The sequence below is a fragment of the Ruditapes philippinarum genome, unplaced genomic scaffold (assembly GCF_026571515.1).
Source record: "Ruditapes philippinarum isolate M1 unplaced genomic scaffold, ASM2657151v2 ctg3093_1_1_1_1, whole genome shotgun sequence".
NCBI classification, from domain to species: Eukaryota; Metazoa; Mollusca; class Bivalvia; order Venerida; family Veneridae; genus Ruditapes; species Ruditapes philippinarum.
In genome coordinates this window covers 30204-51036 of record NW_026863587.1, presented here as the reverse complement: position 1 = coordinate 51036, position 20833 = coordinate 30204, and the positions used below count along the sequence as shown (strand labels likewise).

Sequence of the window (20833 nt, the reverse complement as noted above, 5' to 3'; positions counted from 1 at the left end):
ATGTTAAACCATATGTGCCGTTATACCATGTGTTGATGACATTAAAATTAATAAGTTTGTCGAGTCCGTGGTATGATCACTACAAATACTGGTCATATACTATGTGTGTATGAGCTTTGGGCAATATGTGTTTGTCTACATATACCGGTCTACTATCATATTCACCAGTTACTGTGGGCAACTCAAAATGACCAGCATTGTATTTCTCGCACTTGCGTTCATGTTTACCTGTGATCTTTCTTCAGCAAACAGTACGTATTAAAATAAGTGTTTTATTTTAAAAAAAAATATTTTCGTCAATGATTTTATTCTTAAATTAACTAGTTTTGAACTATAACTTGGACTTACAACCAGAAAGGAGCTTTATGTAGATCTTTATCATGATTTTGACAATATAATGGAAGCTTCGATTTTATTTTTGAAGACATAACTTCGGTCAGTATTTCTTTAACTCCACCAGTTTTAACCATTTATATATATATATATTATATATATATATATATATATATATATATATATATATATATATATATATAATTTTTTTATATGGGTCGAGTTAGCAAGACTCACGTGCAATAATGCACGGATTGGCATCTGAAGTCCCGCTTTACCAGTAAATCTGAAAAGTCGTCATATTACAATTATAGTGTTATATTAGTGCAAATCGATTTGTTATATTGAAATATTTGAGATGGAGTTCAAGATGGCGGTCAATACTTTGTTTGATGCTTAAGTGATAAAAGTTTCATTAATTCTACCATTTGAAAAATCTTTAAAAAATGTGTCCATATAACAAAGAACTCTAGTACATAAATTGTGAATGTATTCCTAAAATAAAAAGATGCTGTGAAAAATAACCTGTTCCGTCATTTACTGTTGGTGACATATTGAGCCCCATTTCAAAAATAATTTTAAAAATGATGGGAATTAAATAAAATGTAGTTAACATTTTTTCCAAAGAACTATAAATACACTCTGTTACAATGTTCCGGTCAAATATCCAGTTTCTTGATCAGATTATAGATAGTGATTTTTACAAATACATATTAAGCTTATAACCAAACTTTAGGCCAACATTTTCAATTTTGCCGTGTTGGGCTTTCTTTAGGGATTCTGTTTTTATCTATTTCAAGGTTTTTTTTAAGCTCCGCAACAACCGTTCGACAGAGGCTTTTTAATGGGAAATCTTACTTAGTTCTTTAGAAAGGGCAAATGTTTAAATAATGGTATCAGAGAAATGTAAGATGCTTGGTACCTGAATAAAGAAGCGATAAATGTGAAATAATCTGTCATAAAAGTAGCAAAATGTAAACATTGAAGTATTTGACATCCATATTTAATACTAATCACAATAACTGTACTCATTGCCAAAAAAAGGAACAGATGAAAAGATCAGGTTCAGGTAATTGGTTAATGAGTAACTCTTTAGATACTATAGAAATACATCAAAATTAAAAAGCTTTTAATAAATACAAATAAAAGCATAATGGGATTTTACAACGTTATTTTTATAACCTCTGGGGATCGAAACCCCACTATCCTCTCTAGATCCCCCAGTGAGAACTTTACAGGAAGTTTCGCTCCAAATGTGTGACTGCTTAAATAGTTTATGATATTTTTGAGTACTGCCTGTACGGACTACTACTTAAGACCGTATCTACATCTAGTCAAGTTTCTTAAATATCACATTTAGACAAGCTAAATAAATGGCCCTTTCAACATACTATCAGGCACATTTTGTACTGAAATGTCTTATTTAGATTGCTCAGAATTTATACCTTTATATATGCTAAGACTAATATATTTCTATAAAATGTGTGAATAAAAAAAGCGGGAAAATGATGCAATTAGCTAAAATAAATAGAGTTAATGAACGGTGTGCATTCTTTTAAGATAAATTGAAGTGTGAGAAAAATATATTTTGAGCTTATTAATTGATACAAATTCTTTATTTAATGAAAGCTCTTCACTTACTGAAAAAGATCATTATTGATTTTACTATGTTTTGCGTCTATTGAATACCTTGATTTCGGTTTAGCATTGGCTTTGACAACAATATATTATTTAATAACTCATGTTTCTCATTTTATTGATTGAATTTTTATGACATAAAGTGCGACCGTGTGTCTGATGTACAAAAATGCATATGCACCTGTTTAACGCACTTTAGGGTCAAAATCGGACCCGAAGTACGTGACGCACTCTGGGGTCGGACCCCAAAGAACGTTGGATCCCAAAGTGCGGTGTTTCAGTGCAGCTTAACAATGACTTTATCATTGTCTACCTACTCGACGCTTATTATATCTTGATTACAAAAAGGGAATCCTCATGTTTATAATAGCTGACTGTTACATGTACTATACAAATTAATATTTATATTCAGAGAAAAACGCGTGTCCACAAATATTATGTCCACTCGATCATAAAATACCAAAAGACTGTAGGAAAGCAGAATATGTGATTGGAGAAGACTTCAAGACCAGGTGTCGCGTATGTGACAGCAATCTATGTGGTGAAATATTTCATTTATTCCATTCTGTCAGTAAAAGTAAATTCAGCAAACAAATGGGATTTGGATATAAGTAACGATTTTGACTTATCATTGTTATAATGCAGGGATTTTAATGTTGTCAGATTGTTTATTGCAGTTATTCTATAATCGGATATTTTTATATCTATAACACTCAAATAAAAAATAATTACTCAATAAAAAGTAATTATGACATGATAGAATCTGAAACAGTATGTATGATCAGCCAAATTATTGATTTATTTAATTTTGATAAACATCACGTATTGAGAAATTTTGAATATGAAATTTGGAATTTTAAGTTAAAGTTAGCAATAATTTTATGAATTGTTACTCTAATTCCGCACAATTCCGTGTTTATTTAGGTGATATGTCAACTGTTTGCCCGGTGATATATTGCCCAAATGATCGTAAAATAAAGAAGGATTGCCGCCGACCAAACTTTGAGATAGGCACTGACGGAATAACAAAGTGCCGACTGTGTGATTCAAGTGTTTGTGGTAAATTTACATGTTTTTTATTTGGCATAACGAAAGCAAAAATGACAATTTTTGTACATTTAATATTGGCTTTTTGTGTAAAATAAACTTATATAACTTTGTTACTTGTTCTATAATAGTTGAACCTTAAAGTTCTCGTTTTACCTGTTTTGTTTATTTATAAGAGTCTAGAAGTTTGAAGTAACCAAATTTGGGTGAAAAACTGAATTCAAATAGAACATTAGACAGACCCCTCTTAAACCAAGTATATTTATACATTTGCTTTTAATTAAAATTTTATTCACAAGCTTTAAGATCACAGCATGCAACTGTAAATCATTATTTCCTTGGTTTATGTATAACGTTTTGAATTCTCTACACTTTCAGGAAAGAAGAGAGAAGTGTGCCCACAAATCCAATGCCCTAACGATTTGTCCATTCCAAAATATTGCCGAGCTAAGACATTTGAGATTGGCACAGATGGGATCACCAGGTGTAGAGTTTGCGATAGAGATCGCTGTTTGAAAAACTAAATGATGGAATGCTAATGTATATAATGCAGTAACATCAATGAATAAAATTGACACGAAAACTTGCTGACGCTTCATTATCACTTTTATTTCATTTGTATCTACAGCATGCGTCATATGTTAGAAAACCTTATTTACGTTCGTACTCATGCTAACTGTAAGAGTAAAATTTAAGTTGACATATAACCAACCAAATATAGCATTATATTAGATGGCCAATCAGGCTAATGTTTTGAGATATTAGATGCCTAAATTATGCAGAACTTTCTTTCTGAACAGTTTTCATTTCCAGTGAGTTTTTATGTTTTGCGGACGTTTTGTTTCTTTGAATATTGCAGTTTTTTATTTAACCGATCATTTATATACACGATATATTGCGTTCATTCATTTTATATCCTATCTAGATTTATTACCCCTCAATTTTTTGTAATGTTAATTTCCAATAGGCCACTTGGAGTTATTCATACTGTTAACATGACTAAGATAGTTATACTGTTACATAGCTAACAGTACTCTGTTGAAATGTATTTATTGCGGAACCATGGATCGGTGCACTTCAAAAAAAGTAAGTCATTTGTGTATGAATAGTATAGTAGTACTAATTGATTGAGACGCTGTATAGTTATAGCGCGTTGGTCGTTCAAAAGGTTTATTTTTTAATGATACATTTTTTCAATGCGCGGTATTTCGTGCTTTTTGGTCATGCATATAAATGAAAAACTTTATGTTTGTTACGATTCAATTGAAATGCTGTGCTTCACATGACATAATGGCTGGCAACAAAAATCATCTATTATATTGTCAGCACGCAAAAGCGGTTATTAGAAGTCTTATTATTCGTTACATGTATAGATACTTTCTGTAAAACTGTCCCTTTTTTACATTTTACTATTATATGATGTTCACGAAAGTAATTTTAAGTTATTTATGTTCCGAGATCTATCGATGACATTTGAAGAGAAGGCGATAAAGATGGCCTCTTACTACACCGGAGAAGCAGTTTCTACCCTGTGTAGGCATCGTGCCAACAAAGGATAGAAGAAAACAACGCCTGGCAGGAAAATGCTATGGATAACTTTGACTTTTGAACAGAAAACAAAATTATTACCTACCAGCACCGGTTTCCAGTGACGAAGATAAAACTAGTTGAGCTTCAATATAAGATGGGATATGACACTGGAGAGGCTCATTTGCGAGGAGTTTCGAAGAAGTTTCATTCAGTTGGAAGCGTTGTGAAAACAATATGATGCTGCTCATGGAAAGACAAGACGTTGTTCTCTCCAGAATTTGTTACGCCGCATAAAGAAATTCCCGAGGTGATGGTAGACCAATAGTGTATGTGGACGAGACCTTCATTAATGCGTCGCACTCTACGAAGAAATGCTGGCAGCTGAACGAAATTATGGTGAATGTGCCGTTTGGCAAAGGAGAGCTGTTGATTGTTGTTCACGCTGGGTCTGTCTCTGGGTTCTTCTCCGTTGCCAAGCTAATTTTCAAAGCAAATACCTCAACAGGTAATTACCACGGTGAAATGAATGGAGATATTTTCACCAAGTTGCTTAATGATAAGCTAACTCCGTTATCCAGCACACAGTGTCGTGATGATAGACTACACACCTTATCTTACCATTTGCGATAACAAACAACCGGCGAAATCAATAACAAAACAAAAAGTGTGATGACATCATGGTTACAGCGCTACAACATACAATTCAGCCAAAACATGTTCAGGACTGAATTGCTTGATTTATGTCAGAAACACAAGCCAGTAGAACCGATTTATTGAATGAAATCGATCCTTAGGCAACACGGATCTGAGTGTGTTAGGCTTCCACCTTACCATGCAAACCTCAACTTATTCGAATTGATAAGAGCCAATATGAAAGGAGAGGTTACCACGAGATCTTATCTTTAAAATATGATAAACAAGATCGACAAGGAAAGGCGGCATTCAATGAACGCAGCCCCCACCTGACCCAGCAAAGTTTAAAGATGTGTAGGCTCTTGTGGATAATGCCATCCGGGATATCATCGCTCATGACTGGAAATCATGTGTCAAACATGTGGAGACCATAGATAGCAGGTACTATGAATCCGACTTTGCCATGTTTAAATGTTGAATTCTGCTTAAGCCGGTGCTAGGGGGCGTGTACGGTAACTTGCACTTTCCAGTACCGTCCATGAACAGGCTCAATCAAACCGAGCCTGCAACATTTTCAATTTTGCCGTGTTGGGCTTTCAAGAGGATAACAATTTGAACTTTTTGTTTAACTATCATAATAATAAGTAAACAAGGTATTGTTCACTTTTATATCTATGGATTAACTTATTTAAGGTGAACATTTACAAAACTGTCAACAACTCCAAGTATTAAATTACTATTTGCTTACATGTTTAGTTTCTTAGCGTAGGTTAGGCCGAAATACCCATCTGTTCTGTGTATTCATACTTTTGTGTTTGAGATCTTTATCCGAAGACTGAAGGGAAGGGCCGAAAAGTTGCGATTGTATATAGGAGAAATGAAAAAAAAGTTAACTAGTCAACTTTAACAATAACATTTTTAACGCTTAACACAACTTTCAACTGAATTTAGGTGTGTTTGACACTTTCGGATGCTTATTGAATATTCTTTGATGTGGAAAATTCACGGTACAGTTGTTGAAATAGTAACTGTTTTTGTAGAAGATGATGACTGTATGTTCATTGAGATATTTACTGGGACTGATATACATAATTATTTTACTCGAGCAAAACTATTAAAGAAAAGAAATAATAGAATAAAAGGAATAACCGTTAAAAATATCCTAAAAAGAAAACTAGTACGTACTGCTAGAAAAATTTATTTTAATAGATGTATTGAAGTACATAGTTTACAACAATAAACGGTACATTCGGCCGAGTTTTAATCCATGTCAATGAAAACGAAAGTTGAAAATGCGGTATGTATTTACGAATGGCCGATATTTTGGAGTTCGTTATAAAAGTGTAATTTTCTGTACTTTTAACTAAATTGGGACTAAGAAATGAGTTCCTTATTAGCTATAATTCCTTATAACCGTGTTCGCTATAACCGTATATTTTTATATTAAATAAAGAAGGGCAAAATTCGGGCCAAAATAAATTGTTCCTTATAACCGAAAGTTCGCTATAACCGTGTTCTCTATAAGTGAAGTTTACTGTATTGAATATTGATAATGGCTGAAATAGAAGATGAGACGAGGAGTTCTCAACAGGATATACTGGCAAAAATATGATAAACAAGATCAACTAGGAAGGGCGGCGTTCAATGAACGCAACCTCCATACCACCCGGCAACAAGAATAAGTGACAAGGAGCCAGGCGGACCCCAAACAAAAACAGGACAGGGCGCAAGGAAGAGCACGGACAGGTTTATCACTTAAATGATAAATAATTTTTAACTGATAAAAATTAAAGAGATAAAAACTAGGGGCAAAGGGGAAGATACTTACCGTAGACGAGAAAACAACAAGGGTCACAAGCAAAAGTGTCATCAAAACAGTAGGAAACAACATAGACATACATCTGAGAATCACAGAGGGGCGTCGCCTTGGAACGGTAAGCAGCACAAGTAATGCTGGGGAGTTTAAACCGGTTAATGGTGCACCAAACCTCACTCTTAGCCCCACCATATTCCTATAAACGAGACAGTGTAAATAAAATGAATCCCCGCCAAGTAAATTCAGACAGTTGTTATGGTTACAAAAGGTTAAATAAGTAAAACACCAAAGTTATCAAGCAGAAGCATATAAAAGTAAACCCAATGACCATAACAAAAGTACTCAATGTCCTAAAGGAAGACAGAGCAACAAAAAATCACCAAGGGCCCGACGAACAAGGTAGAACAATTCAGTCCCAAATGGCTTTAAGAACTGTCCATCATAGTCTTCCACTTGGTCCGTTAGATGTAATCAAAAGAGGAAAGCGTAGTTTTCAACTGTAAAAGGGTTGAACGCTAAGCATGCAGTATGTCTTTAAATAGTGGGGTCATAACCTTTTTTAATAAAACGTTTTATGATTTTAGTAAATAAAAAAGCAGAAACATGACCATGACCCAAAATCTTACGAAGTTTGTAAATCACATCGCCAGAAAAACCAGGCTAACTAATCCCTTGTCGCAGAAGAGTTTTTAAATCACTATTGAATTTTGAAATTAAATCAAAATTACGATTGTAAAGTACTTATTCATGTTGTTGATGTTAATGTTGCACTTATTCATTATCTCTCATGTACAGACTCAATCAAACCGAGTCTGCAATTCTTATGTTATTTTGTTGCTTTCGAGGGATCACTTTGTTTCCAGAATTTTGTAAAAATATTTCCGTAATTTATGCTAGCGGTAGCCCTGTTTTAGAAGCTTGCTGGTAATAAAAATATTCCGCTCGTTGTATTCCTTTACGCTGCTACAAGCTCTAGCGAATCTAATTAACTGAGGTAACATACACCCCGTAATATGTTGCATGGGGTACGTCTCCATCTAAATGTGGATAATTAACTATACAAAAGTCAAAGTCATCTCTTTTATCAAAGATTTTCGTGTGAATAGAATTGTTGTTGATAGTAATATGAAGATCCAACTAGAACTCCGCAAGTCGGATGTGCGCCTTGTGAACAAAATAAATTAAGAGAAATGGCCTGGACAAAAATGAAAATTAACAAAGGGCAATAACTCAAAAAAAGAAATGCAGAGCAGCAGTTTATATGCACTGAACTTCTTATCAATAAGATCTATCATCCTATAAAGTTCCAAGTCTATAGCTTTTAAAGTTTACGAGAAATGGCCTGGACAAAAATAAAGTATGAAAATTAATAAAGGGCAATAACTCAAAAATAAGAAGTTCAGAGTACCAGTTCTTGTACACTGCAATTTTTATTAATGAGATCTATCATCCTATGCAATAGATGAATACAGAATTCAACATTTAAGCACAAAAGTGGTCTCTGTAATAGAACATTAACATTTGGTACTTTGCTGGTTTGGGGTAGAGAGCCCTTATTTATGGCAAATGCCACAGTCTTACAAAAATAATTACAGTATTCACTTATAATTTGAATTAAAACGCCACTGTCTTATATCAGGGGATAGCATGCCTAATTGTGTTAGTTTCTGTTATTCTTATTTCTTTTTCTTTTTTTAGGTACGTACAAGTATCGTGGGAGAGTTATAAAGTTTGTCCGATGGGCAACTGTGCCGCGATAGTAGCAGACGTCCCTCTCCACTTAAGAGGTAAAGGACACTGTTTCACAAGGACGGCCTCTGTTCGCCGGGCAAAAGAGGCCATCAAAGTGACAGATATGTCGTGGCTTATCCCACCGCCTTCCGAATCGGAAGATGGCAGCCGGTCAGACGATACTGAGGCACCTCCGTCAGTTGCATCGGACAGGGATATGAACGCCCGAAGGTTTACGCCCTTGGTGCCCCAGAAAGCTGACAAGGCCCGTGCACCAGTGGTTGTCACGAGAAGAAGACACTTATTAGATAATTGGGTCTCTCATCTGAAAAGTTCGATAAGTGGAGACGTCACAGGAGGAAGAGCAAGGGAGTATATGGGAATAATAAAACGGTATCTTAGATAGATTGACTGCTTGGACACTCCTTGTCTTATATTAGAAAAATCAACCCCAAAGGTGCTATTAAACTACTGTAAGTCACGTCAGACAGAAAAGTCGCCATATTGGGCAAAAAATGTAATGGTAAACCTCAGTAAGTTTCTTTCGTATTTAGAATTTCGAGGGTTTTTACAACCAGGATCGGCACATGGGCACCGAGAAAGATGCAAGGGCCTTGCCCCGAGCCTCTCAAAGGCGATCACAAAACGACGAGTAAATACGCAAACGCAACTAAGGAAGAGGATTCTAAAAATAGACATTAATGAGTTTAGTGACCATATAAAATTCAGAAGTGCAATACGTTACATGGGTACCGAGGTTACAAAACTGACGCAACCGTTCCAGAAATTTTTGATTTGCAAAGTCCTGATTAATTCCGGGGCGCGTACCGGTGTAGTTTCTGGCATGACAACCGAGGAGGTGGAGACAGCTGAATTACGCGTCTCCAAAACTGGTTGCCAGTACTACATAATTCAAGTATCTTCCCACAAGACTGCCTATCAGGGCCCAGTGTCGTGTCGGTGCCCCTCTCAGTGGATGAGTACAATGCTCTATTGAATCTGTCAAATTATGTCACACAGACCTTTCAAGCCGGTCATCCATTCGTGACCAAATCAGGGAAGCCTTTCAAATCTTCAAGGACCGCCCAGGAGTGGCGGATATGTTGACTCATGTGCGGCATGCAGAAGAAGTACGGAAATTTCAGCCCTACAGACAACCGAAAACACATGGTATAAACTTTACTGGGCAAGTATCCAGACCTTGGCCCAGAGCTTAGCAAACAGCTAAAGCACAGCATGAGGATCGAAAAGGTAATGTACGATCTTTCAACAAGCGCAGGAGTTTCCGTTTCTCTGTTGGAGAAACGGAAGTCCTTATCCACTGACACCGAAACTCCAGCTGAAACCCAGGTTATTGCAACGCCAGCTGTAAATCAGCCTCAGGAAGAACCTGAGCCACATCAAGACCCTGCTAATGAGAATTTTGGAATTGAAATTCAAGATGAAACCCAGGTTATGCAAACTTCAGATGTAAATCAGCCCCCGGAAGATATTGAGCCATAACAAGACCCTGCTAATGAGAATTTGGTTCAGGAGCCAGGTCCATCAAATGCCATAGAAAGGGCTGAATGTGATACCTCTACTAATACTACGAATATCCAGGACAAGAGAACAGCAGACTGGATCAAAGACATCAACATAGCCGACTGTCTCCCAATCGATGATTTAGAAACGTCGTCCAATGCAAATGACTCTATCTTCAGTTCCATTGAAGAACGTAGTTACACTAAAAGTAAAACTGTGAGAAAGCGGCGCAGTTGGACGGCACATGCCGAGAATGATTTTTCAATGGATTTCAAGTATGAAATCGATTTGTCCTCCGAGTTGAATAAAAAACCAAACAAGACAGGCATCACTGTCAAACTGGACCAAATGCCTAGTCTGAAAGAAAAGTGGGAGTCTTTGTCCGTTGACAATATTAAAGACAAAATATGGATCCTGGCTAAAAGAAAACAAAAATTGAATCGCTAAGGAAAAAACTGTATTCAAATTTGTTATGATTTGGACTGGACCCCTAGGGTTAGCTGATAAAGGGTCCAGTCTGGACTATATGTCCCTAAATTAAAAAAAAAAACAATCATAAATAGTAAAAAAAGAAAATAAAACAATCAAGAAACAGAAAAAAAAATAGATGATTTTTGTTGGAATTTTGTGTATATTGTTGATTTATTTATTTTTGTTTTATTTTTGTTATGATTTGGACCGGACCCCTAGGGTAAGCTGATAAAGGGTCCGGTCTGGACTACGTGTCCCTAAAGTAAAAAAAAACAATCATAAAAAGTAAAAAAAGAACATAAAACAATCAAGAAATAGAAAAAATATTAGATGATTTTTGATGCAATTTTGTGTATATTGTTGATTTATGTATTTTTGTTATATTTTTGTTATGATTTGGACCGGACCCCTAGGGTTAGCTGATAAAGTGTCCGGTCTGGACTACGTGTCCCTAAATTAAAAAAACAACAATCATAAATAGTAAAAAAAAGAACATAAAACAATCAAGAAATAGAAAAAATATTAGATCATTTTTGATGCAATTATGTGTATATTGTTGATTTATGTATTTTTGTTATATTTTTGTTATGATTTGGACCGGTGATAAAGGGTCCAGTCTGGACTACGTGTCCCTAAAGTAAACAAGAGCCCGGTTTGAGCCGGGTGATGCTCCCCGAATAGGTTTTGGACACAGGAAAGTACACCTCTTGTAGTTTCAGAGTTATGTCCGTGGAAAAAGTTCAAAGTGCAATAATTCTAAAATTAGGCAAGGCAGAGTTACAGTTCTTTGCACTGCACTTTAATCAATGTGATCTATCAACCTACAAAGTTTCTTGATGATATCTCTTATGATTTCCGAGTTATGTCCTGGACAATTCAAAAAGTAAAAATAAACAAAGGGCAATAACTCCAGAATTAGGCAAGGTAGAGTTATGATTCTTGTGCACTGCACATCTACCCATTGAGATTTATCTACCTACAAAGTTTCATGTTGATATCTCTTATAGTTTTACAACTATGTCCTGGATAAGATTTTTCTAAAAGGGGAGATTATTCAAAAATAAGGCTTAACAGAGTTATGGTTCTTTTGCACTGCACCTCTACTCAATGAGATCTATCTACCTACAATGTTTCATGTTGATATCTCTTATAGTTTTAGAGTTATGCCCCGGACAAGATTTTTTCTATAAGGGGAGATAATTCAAAAACCAGGCAAAATAGAGTTATGGTTCTTTGACACTGCACTCCCCCTTGATGCCCTCTACCACTGTATGAAGTTTCAACAAATTATCTCCAAGGGTTTTCAAGTTATGTTCCGGACAAAGTTCAAGTTCAAAGTATTAAAATAAACAAAGGGCAATAACTCCAAAATTAGGACAAAAAGAGTTATTGTTCTTATGCACTGCACATCTACGCATTGAGATCTATTCACCTACAAAGTTTCATGTTGATATCTCTTATAGTTTTAGAGTTATGCCCCGGACAAGATTTTTCTATAAGGGGAGATAATTCAAAAACCAGGCAAAATAGAGTTATGGTTCTTTGACACTGCACCCCCCCCCCCTCAATGCCCTCTACCACTGTATGAAGTTTCAACAAATTATCTCCAAGGGTTTTCAAGTTATGTTCCGGACAAAGTTCAAAGTATTAAAATAAACAAAGGGCAATAACTCCAAAATTAGGACAAAAAGAGTTATTGTTCTTATGCACTGCACATCTACGCATTGAGATCTATTCACCTACAAAGTTTCATGTTGATATCTCTTATAGTTTTAGAGTTATGCCCCGGACAAGATTTTTCTATAAGGGGAGATAATTCAAAAACCGGGCAAAATAGAGTTATGGTTCTTTGACACTGCACTCCCCCTCGATGCCCTCTACCACTGTATGAAGTTTCAACAAATTATCTCCAAGGGTTTTCAAGTTATGCTCCGGACAAGACAACGGACGGACAGACGGACGGACAGACGGACAAGGCGCCGACTATATGCTCCCCCGAAATTTTTCGGGGAGCATAAAAAAAAACAATCATAAATAGTAAAAAAAGAACATAAAACAATCAAGAAATAGAAACAATATTAGATGATTTTTGTTGCAATTTTGTGTATATTGTTGATTTATTTATTTTTGTTATATTTTTGTTATGATTTGGACGGGTTACCTGATAAAGGGTTCAGTCAAGACTTCATGTCTATAAAGCAATGAACTTTTTCCCTTGTATGTCTGTAGGCCTCATCGTGGCGCAAGGGTGAACACATAATCCCATTTCGTAACTCGTATTTGCAATTATGTGACCAACTACAGACGTATTATATATAAAATGAAGAGCCACTGTCTTACACACTGGGGTAACATAGTTTGAAATATATTGTTAAAATGAAGAGCCACTGTCTTATTACATCCTGGGGTAACATAGTTTGAAAACATTTTTGTCATCGTCGGGGTCGAGGTAATGCATACTACCATGACTATGAGTCCGTCTGTGTGCAATGAAGTTTAAAGACCATAGCTTTTAAACTTTAGGATAAATGGCCTGGACAAAAATAAAGTATGAAAATTAACGAAGGGCAATAACTCAAAAAATAAGGAGTGCAGAGTACCAGTTCTTGAAAACTGCACTTTTTCTTAATGAGATATATCATCCTATAAAGTTTCAGGTCTATAGCTTATATACTTAAGGAGAAATGGCCTGGACAAATATTAAGTATGAAAATAAACAAAGGGCAAAAACTCAAAAAATAAGAAATGCAGAGTACCGGTTCTTGTGAACTGCACTTCTTCTTAATGAGATCTATCATCCTATAAAGTTTCAGGTCTATAGCTTTTATATATTAGGAGAAATGGCCCGGACAAAAATAAAGTATGAAAATAAGCAAAGGGCAAAAAACTCAAAGATTAGGAAGTGCAGAGTACCGGTTTTTGAAGTTTGAAGTCAATCCGACATATAATGACTGACTTATGCTCCGGACAAGCTTAAGGGGACGCCGACAACGACACCGCCGACAGGAGTAACCCCTATATGTTGCCTTTTTGAAGGCGACACAAAAATGGTGTGCTAAACTTTCAAGAGTTCGTTTTATTAAAATAGATAAATACAGAATCCCTAAAGATAGACCAACACGGCAAAATTGAAAATGTTGCAGGCTCGGTTTGATTGAGCCTGTTCATGGACGGTACTGGAATGTGCAAGTTACCGTCCACGCCCCCTAGCACCGGCTTAAGCAGAATTCAACATTTAAACATGAAATGGTAAAATTTTGAATTAAGTTGTAGGTCATGGGGATACATTTCAGACACCATTTGATTAAAATAAGAATTATCTAAATTAAAAATATAATCACGGTATCTTGAAGTATTACTAAATGCGACTATAACATCTTGTTGTTTATCTTCAGAGAGACTCATCATAAGGTCTCTTTCATAGCAGTACAAACTCAAATCGGCGACCAGGGGTGCACAATTAGTACCCATAGGAATTCATTCCTTTGATCTGTTTAAATAGGGTATTACCAAACCAGCTTGATAGTTTTTAATTTTGAATTTATCCAAGATTTCACCAGTATTTTTAATAGACCAAAAGAGATGTCTGCCCGTGTTTTCATAGACTTTATCACAATATCTAATAGCATGTGTTTTAATGACAGTCAAACAAGACGTCAATAAGATAGAAAAATTACTTGTAGTGCAAGATGTAGAATTAGCAATGAATTTGGCTTTGTAAGGTTTTTATGTAATTTAAGAATCCAATACATAATAGGAAGTTGGAGTTCTTTTTCATTAATTTGAACTTTAAAGATTGGAAATATTAGTGATATTATTGTTTACAATGTATTTTTCGGAGAAGGATGTTTAAGAATACGCATTTAATTTAGTACTATTTAGTTCCTTATGCAAAACATTAATGTTATGGATTGATGTCATACAATTATAATATTATAAGCCGCCATGTCCGCTGGCACCAAAACAAATTTTGAATGAAAAGCAAGAATATCTTTTTTCAGATGTCTGTTTAGGTTGTAGAAGATGTTCATTTCCACGATAAAAATTAATACGTGAATCAGTAATTTTAAAGATGTTGCGTTTCTATGTAACTAGAGCATTACTATCCGCATTTTTTTACGGCGACACCATTTGACAGAAAAATCCTCTACAGATTCAGCAATCTGACCACAACAAGCATTAAAATCAATCTCAGAAGTAATTCTGTATTTAGGTCCTTTCAAAAATAAGTTACAAATTATTTTGTCTGCAATTATATCAAAATTACCAGTGCTTATATGGCCAAAATCTGAATTACAGAATTTATAAGTATCGCAGTCTCAAGTTGTTGGAGTATTAGACTGAATATCAAAGTCAGAGACCACTTTGTTGTAATTAAATATGATATTTCTTGGTGCGTTTCGACTCTTTCTACGGTTCTAATGGCTTTCAATGATGTTATATTTTCGATCCTTGAAGATCGTTCAGCACGACATATTTGTTGTGCTTGTGGTATTTTAAGTTTCAACTTTTCGGCATTTTCTAGTTGGGTGGTTCCAATATTCCTACTTGAATAATGTTGAATCACCCTTAGGATATGATGTCTGCTTTTTAAATTTGTCTTTTGACGTCTTATCTGTGATATGCAGGCTTGTTTCATACTGTTTTGGTGACACTTTTGCTTGTGTCCCTTGTTGTTTTCTCGTCTACGGTAAGTATCTACCCCATTACCTCTAGTTTTTATTTCTTTGATTAACCCCCCCCCCTTCCCCCGGACTCCTGTCCCCTTCCCCTTTGTGGGCCTATTATTCTTTTCTTTTAATTTCTAATCAGTTACAATTTATTGATCATTTAATGATTAACCTGGCCGTGCTCTGTCTTTGCCCTGCCCTGATTTTGTTAGGGGTTCGCCTGGGCTCCTTGCCACTGGTTCTTGTTGCCGGATCATATGGGGGTTGCGTTCATTGAACGCCACCTTTCCTTGTTGATCTTGTTTATCATATTTCATAACCTCTGATCCCCTTTCAAAATTACATTTTAATTGGTCCCGCTATTGTCTTCTCGTTTAGGGCACACGCTTTTTATTACTTGGGGACCATACGCCGCTCTTCATGGAATGGCACGGAAGTGTCACATTGAATGTTCCATGATAACCGCCGTATGAACACATCTGTGGATGTTTCTAAATTCAAAATTTTACTATTTTGTGTTTAAATGTTGAATTCTGCTTAAGCCGGTGCTAGGGGGCGTGGACGGTAACTTGCACTTTCCAGTACCGTCCATGAACAGGCTCAATCAAACCGAGCCTGCAACATTTTCAATTTTGTCGTGTTTGGCTTTCTTTAGGGATTCTGTATTTTTATCTATTCCATTATAGTTATTTCACGCGATATCGACAGTTGTAGTATATCAACGCCAAGTTCTAAAATATGAAAAACAAGATCAACAAGGAAAAGCTGAACCCGAGTTGCTGCCAATAGAATCGAATATTGACTAATCAAGCTCTGAGAATGAAAGCAAAACTACCTGTGAGATAAAATCAAAGTTGTTTGTTTGTTTGGATTTTACGGCACGTCAACACATAACTGGCCATATCGTGCCGAATGCTATAATAGGCTTAAAATATTATGTTAAACATTGTAAATGACAATAAATATGAGCCAATTAGATCCTAGAATACAAGTTTATCTCTTTTAAATAATCAATTATGTTTTTTGATGGAATTGTATTAAAAAGTTCTTTGAGTGAATTTACAGAATAAAATCTATTACGGGCCTGTGAAAAATCATGACATTCAAGAAGGAAATGCTTGACAGTAAAATTTTCATTACAACCTACACAGAAAGGGGCATTGTCATTTGTGAGGAGATAAGAGTGGGTAATTTTAGTGTGTCCAATTCGGCATCGAAGAAGAACTGTTTGATCACGGCGGTTTGACAGAGATAGAGATGCTGACATATCAAGAGATGGGTTTATAGGAAGTAAGACATCTAGACCCCTTGACTTCTCGACCCCTTACGCAATTAAGATGACTTCTAGACCCCTTGACACTTAGACCCCTTTTAACATGACTTTTCGACCCCTAGTGGGTAAGACATTTCGACCCCTATCTCAATTTTTGTACTTTAGAATCACAGATACTTCGAGAAATAATTTAAAGTTAACAGCAAATATTAAAATTATTTACATAAAAGTATCCGATTTAATACTGAAAAATTAAGGTAAAACAATAATTTAACGTTGTTTTTTATTTGTTTAATGTTATAATGTTACATAGAATTGTAGGATGGCTACATAGCAGTTTTAATATATAATTTATGTTAATATAAAATGATTGGGCGTGATATATCAATTTAGACCCCTGACTAAAAGTGAAGGAATTATGATAATGATTATAATGAAAATGCGCAATTTATGCATCGCGTATTTATTCATATCTACAACTTTGTAAAAATTTAGCTATTTTTATGTGACAGACACTTACATGTTATATTGGCGATGAATTATTTTACATGTCTACTTGATTTAGTGTATATATTTAATTGACTTGTCAAAGTAGCAATGATCTCATTTTATGGTATTTACATTATGAATTAATTAAAAAACAACATACCAGTCAAGCAATAAATGGTTGTTATTTGAAAGCGATTTTCATGTTTTCGATTAATTTTAATTTAAGCGTATTTCGAAAATTACATGACTGTACTATATTTTACAACTATAATGTAAATTATAATATTAAGAAATTGCAGTTTTATTGACAAAAAATGATAAAGTCTCATCTAGTTCTTAAATAATTTGTAACATTAAAATATAAGTTAATCTCCAAAATGTTTTATTACATCTCAAATTTCATATACGCATTTTATTCTCATAAATTGAGTGAAATATTGCCATGATAAGCTCCCAAAGCAATGTTTCGACAACAACAAGTTAAGATATTATTTGATATCTTTAAGTCGATACATGTTCCTCTTAAAATCATATTATCTAAATGGTGTGAAAACGCGTGCCCAATAAACACCAGCCACGTGTCACTGGTAATTTAATTATCGGTACTTAACACCCGTGATAAACATTCTGCCAATCACCAAATTGTTGTTGTTGTGCCAAATAAACAGTAGCTGCATTCGATTTTAACGGGGTTTTCTGATTGGGAAAGGAATTGTTATACGTAACATTCAATTTAATTATTTTATCAAAATATATAAACATATTATATATTTTACAGGCGGACAGACACGATAAGAGTATGACCATTGATACATCGATATCATGTATGTAATACCATAAAATTAAAAAGTATCTGTTATATGAAAAATTAATGAAGACGGAAAAATATAGAGCAAAAACACAACACTTTGATACACCCGTGAAAAATAAAGATGGTCCCTTTTATTGTTGGTACATTAATACTGTACTGATATTAGTGATATTATGACTTTGCTTGTGACTTCAGTGCCATTTTAAATTTTTTTTTTTTAATTTTAACATTACTTATTCTTTGGCAATATTGAACTTCGTCTGTATTAGTTTTCTAAAGTTTTTTTGTTACTTTTCGTAATTTGATACTATTTACTTTTTGATTTGTTACGATAGAAAAGTTCTCGATATACCAATTTTATACTAACGTCCTCGAAAATATTTTTATTTCATGTATAACAACACACGTACGTGTTGTTTTAATGTTTTTTCCATTAAAATATAGTATTTAAAGAACCAATAAGCCTAAAATTTCCTAATATTAGTAGTTCAATTAACAGAAATTAATAAGTGCACATTGAAATTATGACAATATTTGCTTAGAAAAAGGTGAATTACAAAACGACAGATAGATATTCATATCATAAAAATTGAATATCTATTGAAATTACTGTTATTGTTGATATCATGTATACAATGTATATACATAAAATATTATACTTTCAGTTTAAATATCGTGCGTGTGTTTCTATTCCTTATATAAAATACTTAACTTGTATAACAAATAACGGCTCAATATGATTTCACTTATTACTCAGCATATCTATCAGATTAAATATAATAACAAACTTGTAAAACAAATTAACCTTTTTTCTATATTTCCGTCTTTATGCAAATTATGTTATCGAAGTGAACATCTTCAAGTACATTATAGAATAAGGGGTCGAAATGTCCAGTCGAGGTGTCAAGGGGTCTAGATGTCATAGACTCGGGTTTATATCGTGAAGTTTATTAAAAACGGCATTGTCCCAATTTGGTTTCCATTCAGATGATACGAGTTTATTTATAGCCGGTCTAAAATCACAAGCAGGTAACAATAAGTCAGTTTTTTGAAAATTTAATGATTGTTTAGCTAAAGCATCTACTTTTTCATTTCCTCGTATTCCTACATGGCTTGGAACCCAATATAATTTAACATATTTTCAAAGAAGTTTCTTTACCATGATATTGTCAGATTTTTTATTTTCAATGGATATTAAAAAAGAAAGCGAGTCAGAAAATATCACAAATTTGTCATGGGTATGCTGTGCTATGTATGACAATGCTAAATCGATAGCTTTTGCTTCAGCAGTAAAAATTGATGCATTATCTGTAAAATTATTTTCAAACACAGCCGCACCTACTTTGCACCTACTTTGCAACCTTCTTTTGAACCGTCCGTATAAATATGTATAAAATCTTCATGTTCTTCCTTAATTGCTAGAAACTTCTCTTTGAAATATTCAGGTGAATTTGATGCCTTTTTTATATTTGAAAGGTTAATATTTATTTCCGGGGAATTATAAGTCCAAGGTGGAACATCCTCATCGTCATTTTGAAGGATACTGTCTGGATTAATTTTAAGTTTATCTAAATCATCTTTTAAACGAAGGCCTAATGGTTTAATTTCCTTTGGTTTGCTAACAATTTTATCAGTATAACTTGGTTTGAAAATAATATTTTTAGCTGGATTTTTCCTATTAGACGAAATTCTAGTTGCATATTGAAGTGATAGTTTTTTACGACGAAGATAAAGCGATGGTTCCCCAGCTTCCGCATATAGACTTTCTACAGGTGAAGTGCGAAAAGCACCTAAAGCTAAACGTAAACCCTGGTGATGTATGGTATCTAGCATTTGAAGATATGATTTTCTTGCGGACCCAGATACTACAGAACCATAATCTAATTTTGATCGGATAAGACTTCTGTATAATTTCAGTAATGTGGAAGAATTTGATCCCCAATTTGTACTTGATAAAACCTTAAGTAAATTTAAAGCTTTTAGGTATTTAGTTTTCAAATGTTTAATATGTGGTATAAAAGAAAGTTTTTTATCAAATATAATTCCTAGAAACTTAGCTTCATCAACTACTGGAATTTTAGAACCAGATATGTAAAGTTCAGGGTCATTATGTTGTTTTCGCAATCGACAGAAATGAACACATTGAGTTTTTGACTTTGAAAATTTAAACCCATTTTCTATTGCCCACTTCTAAATTTTATCTAAATTTTGTTGAAGTTGCCGTTCAATTGTTCTCATACTTTTCGATCGATAGCAGATTAGAAAATCGTCTACATATAGAGAACAATCTATGCCTGGTGTTAGAGCGCTAGCAATATTGTTTATTTTAAGTCCAAAAAGTGTAACAGAAAGTATGCTTCCTTGAGGAACACCTTGTTCTTGTTTGTGATCCTCAGAAAAAGTTGAACCAAAATTCTGGAAACAAAGTGATCCCTCGGAAGCATCAATCACAACAAAATAACATAAGAATTGCAGACTCGGTTTGATTGAGTCTGTACATGAGGGATAACGTATAAGTGCAACATCCCTCACGCCCCCTAGCACCGGCTTGAGCGGTACTCAATTCTCAACACTTTATAGTGTTGGCACCAATGATCCCGAAGGACCAGAAAATATAACAACACTGAAGTGAAGTACGGGGCAACTTTTTACGGCTGCCACACGGCACTTGACACCTGCTGTTGTGAAGTACAAAATTCTGGAAACAAAGTGATCCCTCGGAAGCATTAATCACAACAAAATTACATAAGAATTGCAGACTCGGTTTGATTGAGTCTGTACGACACATTATTGTTCCAGTTCTGTATATCCTGTCATACATATCACCTGTATGATTTTTGGTCATCCTCTCACGAAGTTCAATAAAT

The 20833-nt window shown here is 34.6% G+C and overlaps 1 protein-coding gene across 1 annotated transcript; it reads left to right on the top strand.

Annotated features, from left to right (window-relative positions):
• The first annotated feature begins 160 nt into the window (after positions 1–160).
• LOC132722597 (uncharacterized) lies at positions 161–3604 on the top strand. Its single transcript, XM_060707118.1, has 4 exons — positions 161–251; positions 2384–2512; positions 2896–3030; positions 3397–3604. The coding sequence occupies exons 1-4, from the start codon at positions 188–190 to the stop codon at positions 3540–3542; spliced, it is 474 nt and encodes a 157-aa protein (XP_060563101.1). The 5' UTR covers positions 161–187; the 3' UTR covers positions 3543–3604.
• The last annotated feature ends 17229 nt before the right edge of the window (positions 3605–20833 follow it).